General features: G+C 46.9%; 1 protein-coding gene across 5 annotated transcripts in view; it reads left to right on the top strand.

The window, feature by feature from the left end:
- The window catches only part of FRMD4A (FERM domain containing 4A), a 391047-nt gene that overhangs the window by 291696 nt on the left and 79371 nt on the right, over window positions 1-19980 (top strand). For all 5 annotated transcript variants that reach the window (XM_074573322.1, XM_074573323.1, XM_074573326.1 and 2 more), the window contains 2 exons: window positions 2273-2365; window positions 16167-16251. In XM_074573322.1, coding sequence (XP_074429423.1) covers window positions 2273-2365; window positions 16167-16251 — 178 coding nt within the window. The remainder of the gene's footprint in view (window positions 1-2272; window positions 2366-16166; window positions 16252-19980) is intronic.

Genomic DNA, 19980 nt, shown 5'->3' with positions numbered 1-19980 from the left:
ACTTCAGGGCAAAATAAAATAGGAAAAGGGACAGATTTCAAGAAGGGGCATGCAGCTGGAAATGTGGACGCCTCTGATTTTTGGGTGCCCAGGCTGAGAATCTTCTGATGAGGCTTATTTTCTGACAGTCTGGAGCATCTGTCTTCTAAACACCAAGCCTTTTTAAAGTACACATCTGTGCTGAACAATGGAGCAGGATGCAGGGATCTTGCAGTAGCGCTGGGCGACTGTGTCCCAGCAGCAGAAATGACGGAGGGAGACCCCATCGTGCTGCGTGCCCAGCCTGCTGAGAACGAGCCCAGTCAGCCCATACAGCCAGCCCCATTAACACAGCCATCCTCATTCCTGATCCATGTACTGCAATGAAATGACTTGAAAAAGGGCTTGAAAATCTGCATTATGTCACCCCTTTCCAGTAGCCACATTGCTAGTTAAGTCTGTGCCCTTAACACACAGCTCAGGCTGCCCTTTACCTAGAGGGAAAAAATAAATTGAGAAAAAAACTTATTTAAAAACTTTATCTTGAGAAAAAGCTGACTAAAAGTTAAAATATCTTGGAGAGAAACACACAGGTGTCTAGAGCAGGGGATAAAAAAGGTTTTGATCTTTTTTGTACACCAAAATATGTCCAGGATGAGTTTGAAATGTCCCCACCTCCACCCGTATCACTTGTACGTAGTTGAAATTTGGTACTCTTGCAAAATAGAGGCAAAGGCCACTTACACTGAACACCTGGCTTTTATATGGCAAAATTTGAGGTGAGACAGCTTCTTTATAAATGGCTGATCCTGATTTGATGAGTGGATTGGAGGTCCCTGAGCTGCCCATCCTCTTCTGCATCTGCATAAGACATGGCAGCTGTACAGAAATTCAAATGGAACCCGGGTGATTCAAAGCCTCCTGAAACTCTTTCTTTCCCCTTTATTTATTTTTGTAGAAAAGATGAAGTAGGGGAGCTACAAATCCAGTTAAATTGCTAAATAGATGTTGCTGCTTATTTCCTAAAGGTGCTTCTTAGCTGCCCAAAGCACTGCTAAGGAGTAACAGGCAGACCCTGAGTGTATTTGCTGACACAGTACATTGCTAAGGCTTGTGGCAACCCTAGAAGTTAATTTAACACTTTTTTTTTTAAAACCAAGCCTTTTTATTTTCTTTTTTTTTTTTTTTTTAATTTTCAGTGGAATGAAGAATTATTCTTGAGGATTAGCATGAGCTGGCAAATAGGCACTGGAATAGAGCTCAGGACATCTGAGTTCCATTTCCTCCTTTATTTGCTGCAAGATTCCCCCCAAAATCACTTCAATTCTCTCTCCCCTTGCTTGTCTAGACAGCAGAGCACTGAAGGCAAGGGCTGCCTCTCCCTCTGGGTGAAATCTGGTCTGGCTGAAATCAATAGCAAAATGCTCACAGGATGCAACCCTAGCATCACTAAAGGCAATGGCAAAATTCCTACCGACTTCAGTGGGGCCTGAATTTTACCCTATGTATTTCCACAGTGCCTAATTTAACGGGGCCTTTATCTCAGCTGGGGGGTGAGATGCCCCTGTAATACAAATAATGTTATTTATAAAATACCTGTCACGCACACGCAGCACTCTACAATGTGGGGAACGTGACAAAGAACAGAGCTCCTGCCCAGGAAAGCTTCCAGCAGCAAGGCACGAATGGATAAATTATAGGAGAAAATAATAGCGACAGGTACCATCTCGGCAAAAGAAAAGCAGCATGTGGTAATTGGTGCTGGAACGCTTCATGGAGCAGCTGCTTTTCAGGAGCTCTCTGAAGGAGGAAAAACGAAGGCTGGGCAAACCTGGAGAGGCTATTGCAGGCACGTGGGTGGTAAATAAACTGTCTGAGGCTGTAGAGTCAGGTTTAGCCTTGAGTGAAATATTGCAGGCGTTGTGGAAACTCTTAACAATAAGGATTTCTAATGAAAATCTTGACAGACTTTTAATGATACAACTGCTCCTGGGGGTTGTAATAAAAAGGCAAAGCTCATAACACTTTGGGCTGTCCTGCCTGGTCGGTGCTGCCAGCCTTCACCCTGACAGATTGAACTTTAGTTGTTCGATCCCCAGACTGAAACGTTGCCAGGATGATATCACCTCCGCTCTCCTCAAACGTCTACTGTGTGTTTTTGAAATATCATGCAATAGCTAAGGGCAAATAGCATGTGCTTCAATTCACCTTTTGTAACACCTCAGACCTCGTCGCAACGCGTAGCGAGAAACCTATTTGGTGCCAGGCTCAAAACTGTCTCTTCTCTTGCCAGGGGACACTTGAACTGGCTTCAGCTGGACCGCCGGGTGCTGGAACATGACTTCCCCAAGAAGTCTGGACCCGTTGTTTTGTACTTTTGTGTCAGGTAAGTCCGCGATGGCAAGGCCTTCCCATGGGATACAGCTATGGGTGACCTGTTCCCCAGAGGCCAGGAAATGAGACTGTCGGTTCCTCACGCCATAGAAACACCTGTGCACAAACAAACGCTTTTACAGAGATTTCTTTTGAGGTCTTTGGCATTGAAAACTCTTCTTGCACAAGTGTAATAAGAAGTAGCCACACTAATGGCCATAGCTGCCCACAGAGAAACATTCTATGAGGGCAAGATCAGACTTCATGTCATTTATTTGTGGGTTTTGAACTCCTAGAAAATCCAAGCTGGGTAGGGCTGCAGAACAAAGACCTCTTTCTGCCAGGATAACCAACCTGAGCCAGCCACCTGGCGGGAAAACACTCGCTTCCTCACCAGCAAGCCATCCGTTTCCTCTGGATTGTGCCCAGGGTGTGTGTTATGTCAGGGACCAAATTAATCTCGATGTAGCTCTGTCGTATTTGCCTTCTGGACTCAACCACGTAACGGTATAATGAATTACGCGCAAATAGCAAATTATGGCATTTTATGGCAACCAGTTGGCTTCTGCATGGGCATAGAACATATTCATAGCCTGGACCAGACTAGAAAGGTTTTAATGAAGATTATGGCAGTTTGGAAGAATTTCTCTTCATCTGGGAACTTTGCAAGGAACCGTTAGTGTTTAGGAGCCACTAGAAGCTGCCGGTGTTCTTGTGTACGCAGTGTCTTTGCCTCCAAGGGAGATATTTTCTGAGAAGGCAAATTTGTTCTTGCAGCTTTAAAACACCCAGAGAGAGGCCGGGGGTTGGGATGGCACATGTACAAAATTAAGTTGAGGGTTTTGACTTACTTTTAATGGATAGCTCATGTCTAGAACTAGCCAGCGCAGTGTTACTGTGTCTTTTTCTGTTAGCCTTTCCACTCCAGTGTTATATTACATCTGACATCAGTCTCATTCATTCCATAGTACCCACAAAAAATGAAGACCTACTTTTGAGTTTCTTCCCCTGAGTGAAGCTTTTTTTTCCCCGCATAGTGATTGTCATTCATTTAACTTCAATTACAAGGGAGGCTTCTCAAGAGAAGAGACTCTTTGTTCTGTTATGTCCCCATATTTAGTGGTGGATATATCTAAGGACGAATCAAGGCTGCGCAAAGCCCCATGACTCCAGAACTGGCCTGCTGTCCCTCCCAACAAGAAGAGCTTAGTCTACATTTTGGGTGCTTCAAACCATAAGGGTAGATCCAGAGCCGAACATTTCCAGTGTATATGATCCACATCCACCCGTGCTTAGAACTACACAAAACCGTTGGTGCTCTTCTGCAAAAGTGTTAGACTTTCAGGCAAATTTAGAAAAAAACAAACTCATTAAGAACACAGCAGCTCTGTTATCAAGCTCTTGCCTAGGGGCTAAATTGAGGAGTCCGTACGAGGGCAGGGATCCCATGGGAAGCAGGGAAAGCTCTGACCGAGCAAGAGCTAAGTGCAGATTTTAGGAGTGGAACTGCTAAATGTGTGAAAGCCGGTGCTACTAAGCCACTCTCATATTCATTTCAAAGACCACTCAATGAGCATAAATATTGCCATCTGTATTGTTTTACGAAAGCTGGCAGCGCAGTGGAGACAAGTCATTCTAGCAGGATCTTAGCCAAGAGACATCTTAGGACTATGGATCCATATAACAGTTAGTAAATGAGTAACCTCTCCTGTTCTGGAACCGTAATCCATAGGGAAGAGGCACTGGGGAAAAGTCAGCATTCGGTGACTGAAAAGTGAGTGTGTGAAAACCAGACTGACGATGGGCTTATACTTTTTTTTGTGGTGGTAATGCATGGATTGTCACAGTGAGTTACTGAATTGGACTGGAAGGCCAGATGTCTCAAAGAGTTAGGAATAGGCATTAACTTACCATGGCTTTTCTACTGGTTTTCTTCCCCTGTGGATATCAGACGCTGGCAAGAAGTTGAAAATGTTTCCCAGCACTTAAAGAGTTCCCATGTCCATTCCCAAATCTGATCTGAGCAGAAGGCAATTGGAGAAGAAATCGGCTCCAGCCAGCTGGCTGAAGTTGGAAAGGCCCCAGGTATCTGTTACCAGCGGTTCCAGTTCTGGCTTGGGAACTAAAGCAAGGGCTGAAGGAATGGCTGTGAAGGGACCCACGCACAGACAGGGATGTATTTTCATAATCTGGGGATGCACAGCAGCTTGCAGAGTCATCTGTACTGCAAACAGAATGCTCCCTCTCCCCTGCTGCCATGGGATGGAAAGCAGAAATAACTAATGCTGTACCATACCTAATTACAAATGCGTTAATTTTTAAGGGACTGGGTGCCCATGACATCTACTATATCATTGGTAAAGGTTTGCCTGTGTTTGCAAATACCTTTCTGGCATTACCTCTCCCCAGCACTGCCGCTGAGAAAGCTCAGCGTGGTGCTGGGGGTCCTAATTGGGGGGATAGTAATACAAGCAACTGGATGTGCCAGATGTTCATTACAGAGAAATCTGTTTACCGTATCAGGATTTAGTAATCATGTGGGTTTTTCCCTCTAGTCAAAGTAAATGTACAATTCAAGCACACGGGGTAACTACTGAAGATATTAAGCTTCAGGCAAGAATTGTAAATGGCAGTTTGTGAAGAGGAGAAGCTACAGAGGAACCATTTTCACCTTTTATGTGACCAGCAATTTTTTTTTTTACCCTTAACATGCCTGCAGCAATGTTGATGGGCAGCATGCCCACCAAAGATGCTGTAGTTTTTAGATCGCTCTAAAAGTACATTTAAAGGAAGCATGCCTTTTTAAGCAAAGGCTTCTTGGAAGAACCATACTGAAAATAGTAAGTTTGACAAGCTTTGCAGCGTGAAATTCTCCTCCCGTATTTAAATCTCTGCAGCACTGTTGAAGCTCCATCTTTTGACACACATTTCCTTGGGGGTTGACATTGTTGAACATTGATGTCCAGTGTCTTTCTTTACTCTCTTCTGTAATCAAAGACCAAAAATTTCACAGGACTGTGTCAAAGAAGGATTTTATAAGGAAGTTCTTAGCATTAGTTCTGAAGAAATTGCTTCTGCCCTTGTACACTTGCACAGCTAACTGAAGCCTCTCTGTCCTCAGGTTGTCATCTAGTGCTTCTCTGGAAGCTTTCCACTGAGAACAATGTAGGAATCTAGGAAGCAATCAGAACTGCTTGGGCAGCTGTGAACTGCCCCATGGCTATTCTTGTGCAATATTATTTTATGAGTCTCTGCTAATATCCATTTATATAGTTTTAAAGCCATACACGAAAGCAAGAGGGAGTGCCATGTGTCTTGCAGGGGAGGTGGGATGCCTGGAGGATGAGAGCAATGTTAGTTCTCATCTTAGAATTAGCTTCCCCGGGTGGCTTTCTAAAGCCCTGGTCACTTGGTTGTTGGTGAAACTCATTCCCTGCCTCAGAGGGTTTAACAGTGCAGATAAACAAGTCAGATGAGAGTCACAGGTAAAGTCTGGGAGAAGCGAAGGATGGGGAAGAAGGAAGGAGGGACTGCTTGACTAGTTGATTTTACAGAGGTGTTTTGGGACCAGAAGAGGACAGTGAAATTGCACTTCACAACATGAGCTGCGTGGCAAAGGGTGGGAGACTAAAATGTGGAGACCCAGGCAGCAAGGATGTCAGAGGAAAACAGAGCTAGCAGGGGTTCAGATAAAGATTGTTACACTTTTGGCAGGGAAGGAAGCATTTTGCTCCGACTCACACAGGCAGGAGAAGGAAGGCAAAGTTACTCCCTTTGTGTAAATTTTTGAGGTGAGGGAGGACCAGAGCATAGACACGCTGTTTGTTCATGGAAAGCACAGTTGACCAGGCTTCTCAGTGAATTCTCATCCTCAAACAATGGCCTTGTGGGATTAGCAATCCTTAGCTAGGGAACCACCAGCATGGGTCTGATCTCTTTATCTGCTGGCTGTTTGTCATGCTGTTAATTTATATGAACAAGCTCAGCAAATAAAATTCACTTCACTGGTGGATCTTTTCCCAGGAATGAGTATGTGTGTTCTCAGGGTAGCTCCACCAGCTAAATAGTGACAATTCACTGCAGAAGTCGTCACGCTAAATCAGAATCTCTCTCACATGGAAAGGCTTTTCTTTTAGAAAGGCATGGAAAAAAATGTGAAATAAATCCTCAACACTCAAATACACTGTGGGGCAGGGTTTGTATCTATGGCCCGGCAGTATTCCCACAAAGGAATGCCCGTGTCCAGCAACGTCTGGCATGTTTTCATACGCATTGGCTAGGCTGAAGTCAGCATGGGGGCTCAGGACTCTCAATATTGAGGCCAGATGTTTTGCCAGGTTACCACAGTTACTACAGAACAAAGTGGCCTTAGAGATATAATAAAACCAGCACTGAAACACAGAGTGCAGAGCTCACACGCGTCACTGCTTCCTTTAACCTGAAGGAACACAGCTCTGTGTGCACCAGTGGTGGTCCAGGTGCGAGGCAGGTGGGACAGATGTCTGAGGTGGAACTCATCACACCAAACCTGAGATGTTTACCTGGTAGACAGCTCTACATCAGGGCTAATTAGCACAGCCTGCCTGTATAACCACTGGAAAGAAATAGGCACTTTTCAGGAACAATTCACCCAACTTATTTTAGATGACTGCTTTGGAATTCAATAAGTTGAAGTCTAAAATACCTATGTCTCTTCTCTGACCTCAGACCCCTGCTCAGATGTAGGCATCTGCATTGTAGCTGCCTCTTTTCACCTGATGAATCCCCTCTGTGTGCATCAAGGGCAGCCTATAAATTCAGAATTTCAAACAGGGTTGGCACAGCCAGGGTTGAGGAGGCATTTCCTAGCTACAAGGCTCTGCCTGACGACCTGAACAGAATTGGACCAGATTTCAGCTGCTAATGAGGCCTTATGCTATTTTAGTTTTTCAGCCCTCCTTTATACCCAGTCTTTAAACCTATATTCCGTGAAAAAAAAAAAGATTAACGTTAAAAATAAAAGAAGCAGGAGACCACCTGGAAAAAGCTGACCCTGGAAGGGAGACAGTGGTTGCTAATATGGGTTGTTCACAGGGCTAGATGGACCTTACAACCTGTTGCTGAAATACATTGCTGCCTCCTGCATTGGCCAGAAGGCACACATGGGGTGCAGATTCATGGCATCCTGCTCCCAACTTGCTTGACTCACCCACGCGGCGATCCCAGCACACCATGGTTGTGTATGCCATTCATTTCCACGTAGCTTTGCATTTCTCCGAGAAATGAGATTAGGGGGGTTGGTGATGACAGCAGCTTGCTACAGCAGGAAGAGCGGAATAGAAACACACTAAATTAACCAGAGCAATTTATTTGCCTCACATGCAATGGGCTGTGTTTCTCCATCCACACTTTTCCCCACCAGAGAGGATATGTGGTTCTCCACCACTTTGCTGCAAGCAGGGAATGAGGAATCGCCAGCTCCTATCTCTCCCCTCCGAGGAGGGAGAAGGAGCAGCCCCCTCTCTGCCCCGTGGTTTCTAGGAACTGTGGAAAGGCACCTGAGCAGATTATCAAAGACATCAATTTTGCAGGCAAGGGACAGGGAGAGAAGTGGCAGAGTTTGCTCTCACCCATGGATATGCTTCATCTCACCTGATGGCACCCAGGAGAAGATGCTGGGGAAAAATCATATATACACAAATTGCTCTGCTCTTGTGCTCTTCCCGGGTCGGCTGCAGACCCCTCTGCAAGGGGAGCTGCAAGGAGAGTGGTGCTGGACCTCACTTTGCCATCCCAGGAGAGTTCAGGAAACTGGTCTGAGATGTTTCCACTCCTTGGGGTGCTCCATCCTCATCCTCATGGCTAGCTGTCTCTTCTCTGAGCTCCGTCCAGCTGTTCTGTCTCCCTCACCCACCCTCCCTACCAGCACTGAGCTGGTAACTCCCCACACCAAGCTTACAGGCAGTTTGTGCTACATATAAGGGAGACTAGGAGACACCTCCCGTTCACGTTATATCTCTACAGCTCCATGCATTGCTGGGGTGCAGTAGAAACAACAGCAAAAATCAGAATATTAAACCCACATAACCAACCCAGTCCAACCAAGCTGGTTTCAGAGGTTACCGTGATCTCCTCTGTCTATAAAGTCCAGCAAAGGTGTGCCGTAACTCAGATCTCTTTGTACGTGTGTTTTGCTGGTTGGTGTGCATCAGCTGTGCGTATGCTAAGCGGGAAGATCCCCAAAGCCAGCAGCCCTGCAAAGTCCTTCCTCCCCCCCAGCCGCAGTGGATAAATACAGCCGCTCAGACCTTGTTTGTGTGGGAAGACAAGGCTCCCTGCAGACAATTTATTGCCGCCGTCTCAGGGTGGCCCCCTGCTCTGTTCACCAGGGGGGAAGGTGTAATAAATTGCCTGCGGGGAGGCTTTGCTCCTCAGAGTCTCTTTAGAGATATGAGAAACTTCTGCCCGGATGGAAGATTTACTTGTGTGAAAACTGACCTTTGCTTGAGGAAGGGAACTAATGGGGCTCTGCTACTTAGCACACAGCTCTGAGCTAAGCCATCCATTACACACACATCTTAATAGCAGTCTGGCTCTTGAGTCCCATAACATCATTTCTGTTTTCTGCTTAACTGGGAATATATTTGTATAAGTGAGCTGTGTTTAGAGAAGGGGATAAGTTGTTTTTCCTTTCCGTTCAGCCACCCGAGGGGGAAGAAAAAGCAGCATTGTAAAAATGTGTTGGTTTGAGCCACTTTTTGAACGTGTTGATGCTGGCAGCATTGTCTTGTCTAATTTTGGGAAGCATTTAGACAACATGATAGGTACTATGCAGAAATGATGGATGCTGTCAGTGTAGGATTTGTACCTAATTTGGATCAAGCAGCAACAGCTATGTCGATGCCTACACACCGGTTCCCTGACTGGGTCAAAGTCATGCAGATATAGTTTCCATTTTCATTGCAATTTGTGCATTTATACCTTACACCAGTGGGTGTGATTTGCTGGCACCAGTGAAGCAAGCAGAAAGGTCTGCTATGAGGGGTCCCATCACCATGGCACTGAACAAAGGGGTAGAGCCAGTGAGTAAGTAAACCCCATGCCAGCTTTCACAGCCAAATCATGCCTTTGCGTGCTGCTGACAACGCGATGGAAGGGCTGGAGAGATTTCTATTCCTAAAATGGTTCAAGATCCTCAGCTGAAAGATGGTCTACAAATACTGAGGGATGGTGTTATGCAAGACAGTGCACCCAGTGAGCTACCTCTAATAGCCAAAACGTCACTCTTGGTAAGGATCAAAGAGGAGGAAAGATCTGGGCTGGTGCTGAGTGTGGGGAAATTCCCCCGGTGCCTGAGGGAGAGGAGGGGAGGAAGGCAGCGCGCTGCTGGGAGCCCGTCACTGCTCTCGCCTCACATTTGGGACAGATAGCCACATCACTCCGAGCCAAAAGGAGCTCTAACAGCCTTTGTGTGCAAAGATGTGCTTCTCTTGCAAGCTAAGCTCCAGGGGACATTTCAGGGGTGGAGCGATTTGTAGAATATATTGAGGTGGCTCGCTGCTTTTATGGTGAGCTCAGGCCGGGTCCCCCACCTGGTGAGAGGGCAGAGGCCTCCCTGTACTGAGGTCAGTACCTTTGCAGGTGATGCTTGATGCTGTACCCAAACATAAGGGAGGAATGTGCCTGCACTACTGCCTTGATTCCTTCTCGATGTTGGTACTGGAGCACTGTCTGGTTACTTCCCAGGACGTACAGCCTGGAAGAGAAGAAGAGAGCTTGTCTCTATATGTTCCAAAGAAGATCCCTTAGTACTTTGTATGTGGAGAAGACGAGGCGTAGGAATGAGCAAATATCCCCAAAACGCATGGTTTTCCGGGAGTTCAATGGGCGAACCTCTTACAAACACTGAGAAAAACGGATGGGTGGTGGGTAAAGGTGCAAACAGCTTCATAGTATGGTACAGGTGGTGGGAAAGAGGGAGGGAACAGGCTCAGGTTAAACAATATCCACAGCTATTTTCTGTTAGCTGCAATTCCCTGTATTCTTGGAATCACATTCACCTCTAGTTTTGTGGCTTCCTTGCAATGAGGCAAAAGTTGACATAGGTCTCTCTTGCTGGTCCTGTCCCCTGCATCAAGCCCAGGTGCTGGGCAAGGGCAGGGGGGGGCTGAGCACAGCACAAGCACAGGAGACAGGAACATGGGATCAGAATCGAAATTAATTCAGAAGGGGAGGTAAATGGAGCTTTTTAGAGCTGTTGATTTTCATTCCTGGCTGATTACTTAACAGGCCAACTATTTAGCATGACCATTGTCTGCTTTAAGTGTCAGCACATAAAAGTGCGCAACAATGGCTATTAGCAAACACGGCTGGAACATAAAAGGAACTCTGCAGCCTGAGCTGCTCAGAGTACTCATTTAGCATGAGACACTGGACATAATGACATCTGCATTTAAGTCCATTATACCGATGCATGTGATTTTTCTTTTCCTGGTTAGCAAATGGCCTCATATTTTTCAAATTATCCTCTGAGGTTTTAAATGACATGGTGAGGGATAATGAGCCAGACCCCAGGATGGATGAGGCAGAAAAGGGGTCTCCTCCTTTATCCATTGCTCTGTGACAATGAAATAAGAGGCAGTCCATTGACAGAGCCACCGAACTCTGCTGACAGCTCTGTCCTGCATCCTAACCAGAATGGAGTCAGCCAGCTGGGAAGGACACGGAGACTCCTCTGCCCATTTCAAACCTTCCTCTTGGGTCTGAGGGCATTTCCCACTTAGGGCAGGAGAAAACGCCAGGCAAGGTGACTGCACATCAAAACCAAAATCCTTTTGCTTCATTCTGACTTCTTCCATGAAATCTGGTTTTACCCTTTATTTTCTCTTTTCATGGGAAAAATAATGTTTTCACCAGGGGAGAGAAGAGCCACTTGGGATTGTTATTCTGGGATTTTTCCCCTTTTCTATTCATAATAGGCCCAAGATGGGTGTTTTGCCTCCCTGAATGGAAGCAGTATCACAGGGCTGGAGGGAAGGTACCCCCCCTTTGCCAATACTGAGTCCCCAGCTCCTGCCTTTTAGAAAAGGCAGGAACTCACCCCAAAAACACTGCCACACTGTTATCAGTCACGGTCACCTTGATCAGCAGCAGCCACCCTCAGTGCCATCATTGGCCTCTCTGTCACTGCCTGGCACTGCCCGCCTCTGTTTTGACTGGCCCTCTGACACAGCACTGTACCAGCACGCCAGAGCTACCTGCTTTGGCATGTCCCTCTGCCTGGCTGCCTCCTGTGCCCCTGTGGCCACCCCACTGCCTGCCTCTGAGGGCAGCAAGACATCTGAGAAGAGACAACAGCAACAACAGAGTGCTTTGCTATGCCCTTGCCTGGTCTGCGCTCTCTGGATGGCAAAGGGACCGTTTGTTCTAGTTAGGACTCAATGACAGTTTTTTCTGGCAGGGGCACTCCTCAAGAAGATGCTGTTCCTCAGTGAAACCAAGTGTTTAAACCTTTTTGAGGTCTTCCAAAGTCCTTTCAGTGTTCTTTTTGAATTTTCTTGGAAGACAACACCATAGCACCAGACTGGGAGTTTTCGGGGTGCTTCTTCTTGTTGAAAAAAAGTTTTTTTGTTGTTGGATAAAAGCCTTTTGGACCAGCTGGTTCCCACCAGAGTTAAACATCACAAGAACTATGATGATATAACTGCCCCAGGACAGATTGCACCTTGCACAGACAAGACATCCATTTGCTGTGATCATGCTTCTAATATGATTGTGTTGAAGACCACAGTAAAATATTTTTACCGTTTGGCAGGTTCTGCTTGGAAATAAACACATGGGCTTGTGATCTCAAATGCTACAACAGTACATTTGCAGTCAGGAACTCGACTGCTCAGAGCCTGGTCCCTGCTAGGTGATAGATGGCCAAGTTCAGGCTGATGGGAAACGTGCAGAGCTGTGTGTTAGTGGTGATGCTAAATATTTTTTCTCTGACAGTTTCTTTTGGTGTGTGGAAATTGAGAGTGCTGCTCGTTTCAGCTCTCACTGGCCACACAAGCACACCACCAGCTCAGGCGCTTTTGGAGGCTGTTTCCCTGATAGTCCTGAGGCCTCCTATCCCCACTGCAAGGACAGAGCACTAGGGATCAAGCACCTTCCCAGAAGTCCTAAATTTGCCCATCTGCGCACACAAAACTGGGTTCACGTATGAGGCTGGCAGCAGTGGCCAGGGATTCTCCGTCTCCTGAAGGACCAGTAATCAAACTGGTGAGTCCAATGCTCAGTCAGGCATTTCTCCCTGCTGCAAGTCGGTGGTGGGCACGTGTGTAATGCAAGGCAGAAATTACAGTAGTGCCAGCTTCCAATCACCCAAGGATCAGGAGTTTCCACAGCTGCTTCTCACAGGCACTGCTATAAAAATGTCTGTGCTTGGCTGGTTACGATGGGAATTGCCATTCATCACAGTGTGAGGGGGCTTAAGCTGTCTCAGAGCAAGTTGTCAGTTAACCAACGCTTAATATAGAGCAATCTGATCAGTACAAGACGTGTCCTCGCAGCTAAAAAGCCTTAAACGTTTCAGATGCAGCAGATTCTGAAGTCTTCCAAGATACCTTCTCCAGTACTCATTATTAGCTTCCTGCTGCTGAGAGGGAGCAGGCAAGATAGGCACTTGTGTTCATTACCCAGCATAATATTCACTGGTCTATTTAATTAATGCTTAGAAAATGTACTTCATGAATTATAAGTTACCGGCGGTGGGGAGAAATAGATTAACGTTGGCTGATCTTTTAAACTTTTTCCAAAATTATTTTTCTGGTTTTTACACTCAAAAATTCTCCTGGGGTGTTCCCCCCTTCTTGCAGGCACCTAATTTCTCATAGCAACAGTTGCTGGCTATCAGAAAACCTCCGCTCGAGGCAAGGCGGTTTGTTGGCTGTATTGCAAGAGATGCAGGTAGCGGAGCAGAAGTGTCAGACACATTGTACTGCCTGTTTCTCTGTCCAGCCCATCCATTACTCCCCGGACATATCAGCTTCATAGCACATGGAGGAATGCTGCTCTCAGGGGAGTCCTCAACAGAAATCTGAGAGTTGCCCCTTAAAACTGATGATCTTGAAACACACCGTAAGAAAGGGCTTATAAGCTCAACAGGCAAAACAGACAGAGAGGCGCAGAGGAGGGAGGAGTATTTTCTAAACGCAGCACAACAGCCCCAAGCAGCTAAATGATTTTCTGAAGGTCATGAAGGAAACCTGCGTCCGAGTCTGGAATTTAACCCAGATTTTTTGCTTGGTTCATTGCCTTAGCAGCTGGATGCTTCTTCCTGCCTCCTTAGTCACTGACATCGGTCATTGTGAAGTGTGGTTTCCTTCCCCGTTTTTGAAAAAGGTGGTAACAGGAGGAGGTCTGACAGAGATTCACGATCAGTGCAGAAAACGTGTCTTTCCCTCCCCTTTCCGTTGTTGCAGCAGCGGCTGTGAATTCAGGGGAGTTTGCTCTGGTTTGGGTTTTCTGAGCTTGCCACACAGAAAAATCCCAAAAGAGTTCTCTCTGCAAATCTGTTTTCTGTTAAGCAGCACCAATTTCCTGGTGCACATGCTTTGCATTTGTCTGGGTGCATGTGTGAGAGCAGTAGCTCCCCAGCACACTCTCCACGCCGGAGATCATCTGAGAACTGGGGTCTTTGTGAAGATGAAGTATCATGTGCAGGCTCCGAGAGACTCAGTTTTGTACGGAAAATAATCTGTGTACGTCTATGTGGAAAGCCTTGGGAAAGATCCTTGCTGCCTTAAGAAATGCAATGTTGCCCTCTAGTGATGATGAGGATGGTCTCGTTTGATCTGATGAAACAAAAAGCATTTTGGCTAACCTTCACAGGGATTCAAAAATGGAATAAATGTTCCTGTTTTCTTCTAACCCTGGAATTAAAGATCCTAGCGTCACAACTCGGAGAGCACTGGTAGTGGTGATAAGCAGAGGAGGATCTCAAAGAATCATAGAACGTGTAAAATTATCATTTTTCTCTGTGAATTCAGCAGATGGAAAGCCAGCTGCACTCAGAGAGCAGATCTAGTAAGAAGGTTCCTTTTTTAATGCAGCATCTTTTTTTCGCATTTTAAAGCCAAGTATATTTTTATTTGCCAAAAAAAAAAGGCAGAGGTTTCAAGGACAGGAGGTGAAACCCAATGGAAACCAGAAAAAAAAATTAAGAAGTTGTTGAAATTTTGTGCTTGTAATAGTTATTCAACCATTTTTTTGGTTTTTTGTTTGTTTTTTTTTAATTTCTCATTTGAACTCTTCTGGGGGAGGAAGGTGGGATAATAGCAGGGGTATTTTAGCAGATGAACAAGAGCTCAAAATGTTTCACTCTAGCAAGCAAGTAGTTGGTTGTATCTGTTAGGAAATAAACTGTTTTGAAGGGTCTTCAGAAGACACTTAGAAGCACTACAAAGCCCTGACCTTTACCCCTGAGAAGGTCACATTTAAGGCCCTCGATTCTGCAAACAGCTGGACGTGGACAATCCCTCCAGCGCTTGTGTGAAGCCCCAGGGGTGTCAGCAGGTCTCTCAGCTCCACTCCCAGACAGTAGGGTCAGGCAGAAAGGTTTCTCTGTAACTGGACCCCACATCTCAACCCAGATTTCTAAGGTATCTCGGTTTTTGAAGTCCCTGATGCAGACAGCATTTCCCTGGCACCTTCCCTATTCTAATTGCCTCTGACAAGGCACGATAGTGCTGGAATTTATGTAAGGAACATTGCTGCCAGTGTGCTGCAGCTTAAAGATCACTATAAAACAGGGTGGGCAGACAGATGTAATTTTTTTTCCTTACTTAAAACACAAAGTAAATTCAAAATTCACCTTAAACATTCACTGAACCTCTCCAGGCTTTCTCTGTTACTACAGGAACACACAACATACTTATATCAAACAATCAGTCATTAACTTTGATGGTATCCTGAGCTTTTTTCCCCAAAAGGTGACAAGGCAGAATTAAGGGCTGGAGCCAATTCAAGCCAGTGGCAAAACTCTCATGGAGTTCATTGCCAAAGGATCAAACCTTGAAAGCAGACAGGACATGGAGTACCGAGCTGACTCATATATACCATGGGCTTTCAACATAATTGCAAATATTTGGAATAATCAGCCAATGCAAAAGACTAGGTTTTTCTGACACTGAGGGTTTGGGCTGGTCAGCTTTCTACCGAGTTCTGAGAAGTCATCTCAGCTCCAAAAAAAATATTCGATTATTGGCATTCCCACTCATCCCCAGCATTGCTACTCACAGTACTGGTAAATTGTGCAAGGTCCTTAACTATTGCTGGTTGCTTACTCTGCAAACATAGCTGCTACATGCTAGCTGCTAAAATATGTAAAGAAGTCTTTATAAAATTTGCCTTATGCAGAGCTGAACTTGACAGGGAAGGAACCCAGAAGCGGTTTTCTGTCAGTGAACATTTTACACGACGGAAATGAGCAGGTTAGGTAAAGCAGTGAAGAAGAAATGCCAAAAATGTGATGGAGAATGAAGGGGAGTTTACAAGCAAACAGAATAAAGGATTATTTGAAGTTTAAAAGCAAAACAAAGGATTATTTAGAAACAAAATCATCCACTTGATGATCCAGTTCCTTTGGTATGGCTGGCGTGGTGTTGACTGATCACATCCTAGAGCATGCACATGCCTCTTTCATGACCCCAGTCTGTCATAAGCAAAGAAACTTCATTTTTAGTGTACTCATCATGACTCTGTTGACCACATTTTCCATTTAATGAGTACATTTTTATGTTTTGCCGTAGTTCCTCCTTGTGTCTCACCTCTCTTGCTGTCTCTTTCAGGTTCTACATTGAAAGCATCTCCTATCTAAAGGACAATGCCACCATTGAACTGTTTTTCTTGAACGCCAAGTCCTGCATCTACAAGGTAAGGACTTGGGGGGCTCCAGGCGGCACTGAGGTGGGCTGAGATGTCTGGGTCTGCGTCCCCTTACCCAAAATTTACATTGGTCACACCTGGACTTTGAGACGGAGAAGGGAAGGTTCTGGGGAGGCCTTATAGCAGCCTTCCAGTATCTTGAAGAGGGCCTGCAAGAAAGGTTGAGAGGGACTTTTTACAAGGGCACGTAGTGATAGGACAAGAGGTAATGGCTTCAAATTGGAAAAGGGTAGATTTAGATTAGATATTAGGAAGAAATTTTTCACTATGAAGGTGGTGAGACATTAGGACAGGTTGCCCCGAGAGGCTGTGGCTGCCCCATCCCTGGAGGTGTTCAAGGCCAGGCTGGATGGGGCTTTGAGCAGCCTGGTCTAGTGGGAGGTGTCCCTGCCCAGGGCAGGGGGGTGGAACTAGGTGATCTTTAAAGGTCCCTTCCAACCCAAACCATTCTATGATTCTATGATACGTCCTCCTCCGACCCTCCCTCACTCCTCTGTCTCTAACCTCCCTGGCACTTGGCAGCAGCTTCCCTGTCAGAAGTTCTGAGGTAAAACACCCCTGGAAGTAACTGTTGTGGTTGGCAGGAGGGAATCTGCAGCTGCTAAAATTATAAACTGGCTTGCAGTTAGAAGCAAACGTCTGGTTTTGTGTTAAAAACCGGCCGCTGCTGGTGCCCGCGCTGTGCTGAGGGGTCGCCGTTCGGGGTTCCCGCCCGAAGAGGGCGGCAGCGGCCGCGCGGGCTGCGGCGCGGGCGCCATCTTGTGGGGAAGGCGGCGAGGAACGGGAGCCTTGGAGGGGGTGGGGGGTTGTGAAAGGTTAAATGGTGCGTTTGTGAGGCCGTTCGTGTGCGAGAGGGTGTGCAGGGGAAGCGTGAGGGTGCGAGAAGGGGTGCGAGTGTGAGAGAGGGGGTTGGCATTGGGAGCTGAGTGTGTGAGGGGTGGGGGACTGTGTTCGTGCGGGACTGTACTGTGAGAGTTTGTGCATCTGTGAGAATGTATTAGTTATGCATACGACTACATATGTGTGACAGCGTGACAGAGTTTGTGGGACGGGGGAGTGAGCATGTGGGTGTATGGGAGGCAGGGAAGGGTGTCTGTGGGTGTGTACCGAACATCACCTTATACGGCAACAAGCCATGCACGGAGAAATGTTTTTTGTACCAGAAATAGCCCTGCTTGGCAGGCTATTGAAAACACCAGGGCTGGAACTCAGAGCTGCCCCTTGCAAGGCACTCTGTGTGCCAGAGATAAGGGTGTCCTGGCACGGCCTCTGCTCCCCCAGCAGAGCTGCAAAGCTGATCCCTTCCCCGATGCCACAAGCCAAACGTGCAAGTGAAAGGACAGGGTCCAGAAAATTCAGCAGATCTGGAAAATTAAGCAGTCCCAGAACCCGCTGAGGTGGGTGGAGGCTGGCTGCGTGAGGGCTCGGCCAGGTGGGCTGGATGTGCGGGACTGGGAGAGGTTTTCCAGCAGCTGGGATTCCCTGGGTGGATCCCTCCTACCTCCCTCTGTGCTGGCAGAGGCCATTCCTGGTGACTCACCTCCGTCTGCCAGGGAGGAAGAGGTAGGAAAAGACAGCTGTGGTCAGGGAGCGATTGCACCGCCATCCCGCAACCCTCAGCAGGTTTGCAACCTGCTAAGCCACCTAGCTTACACCGAATCTGGAACCTCGCTTCCTGACATCTGCAGGGACTAAAATGCAGGGACTAACTTTGCACCTCCTAAAATGCAGGGTAGCAGCCAGAAAAAATGCCTTTTTTTTTCCAGTGCCCAGGAAAGAGGCAGGGCTGCTGAGCTGAGCTGCGCAGAGGGCTTTGCTCTCTGGCAAGGCTGCAATTAGATGTGCTTAGTCAGCCCTCTCCAGCAACGAGCTCAGTAAGCATCACATTTTGGTTCCTGGGGGAAGTTCCTTTCTGGAGTGTTGCCAGGAAAAGCTTACACTGTCGTTCTTTTTTTGGAGAAAGCTTAATAAGAAGAAGAGAGAAAAAAGAAAAAAAAAAAAAAGAAAGAAGTGCCTACAGATCTAGGTTGGTCTATTTTAGTCTGACCTCTCCTGAAACCATTACGTTGCACATTCAAGCTGACTCTCATCTCCATCCAAAAATATCCTTGCTGGATTCCCAGTCTCCCATGCGGGTCCTTTCCCATTTGACTTGCAGCCACGGTAAAGCCATGCTGTGCTATTAAAAAGGGCGCTGAATTTGAAAGTTGGGCACAAAGTCTCTGCTAAGATGCAGGGCGAGCACCCGACCGGCATGCCTGGAGGCATCCTCTAGGTGCAGAAAGGGGGATTTGGTGTCCAAGCACAGACAGTGCTTGTCGTCCCTGCAGCTAGCAGGGGGTGTTGCATGGTCCCAAACCTTGCAAGCTTCCTTGTTGCACAAAAAGTTTCCTCATTGGACTTCCTATGGATGGTTTCACTCCAAGCTCCCCTGCAGCGTGGAAAGACCATAGTGTCTGTGATATAAATGTAGTTCATAATGCTATGCTAGCACCTCAGACCCTCAAATGTCCCCATGTCAAGTTGGGAAAGAAGAAAACTGAGCCCTGTTTAGTTTGGGGCTGTTGGTCCCCTGGTTGGCAGCTGGGTCTGTGTTGGGTGCTGTTCTCTTGGCTGTGCCCACCGCTCCTTCTTGCCCACCATCTTGTATCAGGAGACATTCATGGACCACCCAAACCCTCGCACAGGACCAGCAAGCCACTGTTGCCCAGAAGGGCCAAGCCACCAAACAAGACAGGGCTTGGCATTAGGCACTGTCCCTCCATCAGTCAGGCTGTTTAATTACTAGCATGTTCTGGCATGGGTTTCAGCCTGCGCCAACTAGCCCCAGCCCAGGCGTTGCTTGGGCACTGCTCAAGGATGAGCACCTGTTCCCAATACAGCTGAGGCAACCCCGACTGGGATCAGGGGGGCGAGGAAGAGTGTTTAATCATGAGCTATACTGTGCCATGTGCCCTTAGGGCCAGAGAACGGGCTCTGGCCCACTTTACCTACTAGCATAGACTTGCCATAACATCGACGTGTGGTTGCAGAGGCTGGTTTGTCCGTGCGATGCCTGGTGCTTCAAGGAGAGAGGAAGACCAGGCGCTCTGGTTCTACTCCGTATCGCCCCTCGCTATGGAATATACCTGACTGTCCCAGCCCGGCCCTGCCTGCAGCTGAATCGACATCTCGCAGCAGCCGCTTCCCTTGGCACAGGCACATCGTTAGTGCAGGTGCCTGCATGAATCAGGCACTTCAGCTGAACCGGGGAAGGTGTGTTTATTGCCCGCAGCAGAGCTGGTCTTCACTCCCCAGTGAGTTGTTATGAAGGAGGTGAAGGAAGTGCTTATTTTAAAAAGCTGGCACTAGTGAAAGCCAAGGACACCTGGATCTTATCCTCTGTTTTGTTCCCTTTGTTTTTGATTTTGCCAGAGACAAGCCAACGCAGCGATTGTGGCTTGTAAATGAGGTGTGGCCATGACTTGGCTGGAGCACGGATCACAGCAGTGATCTATATTTAGATCCCTCATTTCTTGCCAGATGAGGTAAAATATTAAAAACAGCAGCTTAAATAAATATAACAGAAGAGTCACCACAGGAGTGCGCTGAAGTGACCCACTGTATATAGCCACGTACGTAGGAGACAACATTAGGAGATCTAGTTGCAGAATTGAGGCCTAAACAGTATCTCAGTAAAAGCCCACTCTCTTCCCAAAAGCTGACACTGGTAGGGAG

This window comes from Larus michahellis, chromosome 1, assembly GCF_964199755.1.
Source record: "Larus michahellis chromosome 1, bLarMic1.1, whole genome shotgun sequence".
NCBI lineage: Eukaryota > Metazoa > Chordata > Aves > Charadriiformes > Laridae > Larus > Larus michahellis.
Note: the sequence above shows the minus strand (reverse complement) of the source record. Positions and strands in the feature narration are given on the sequence as shown.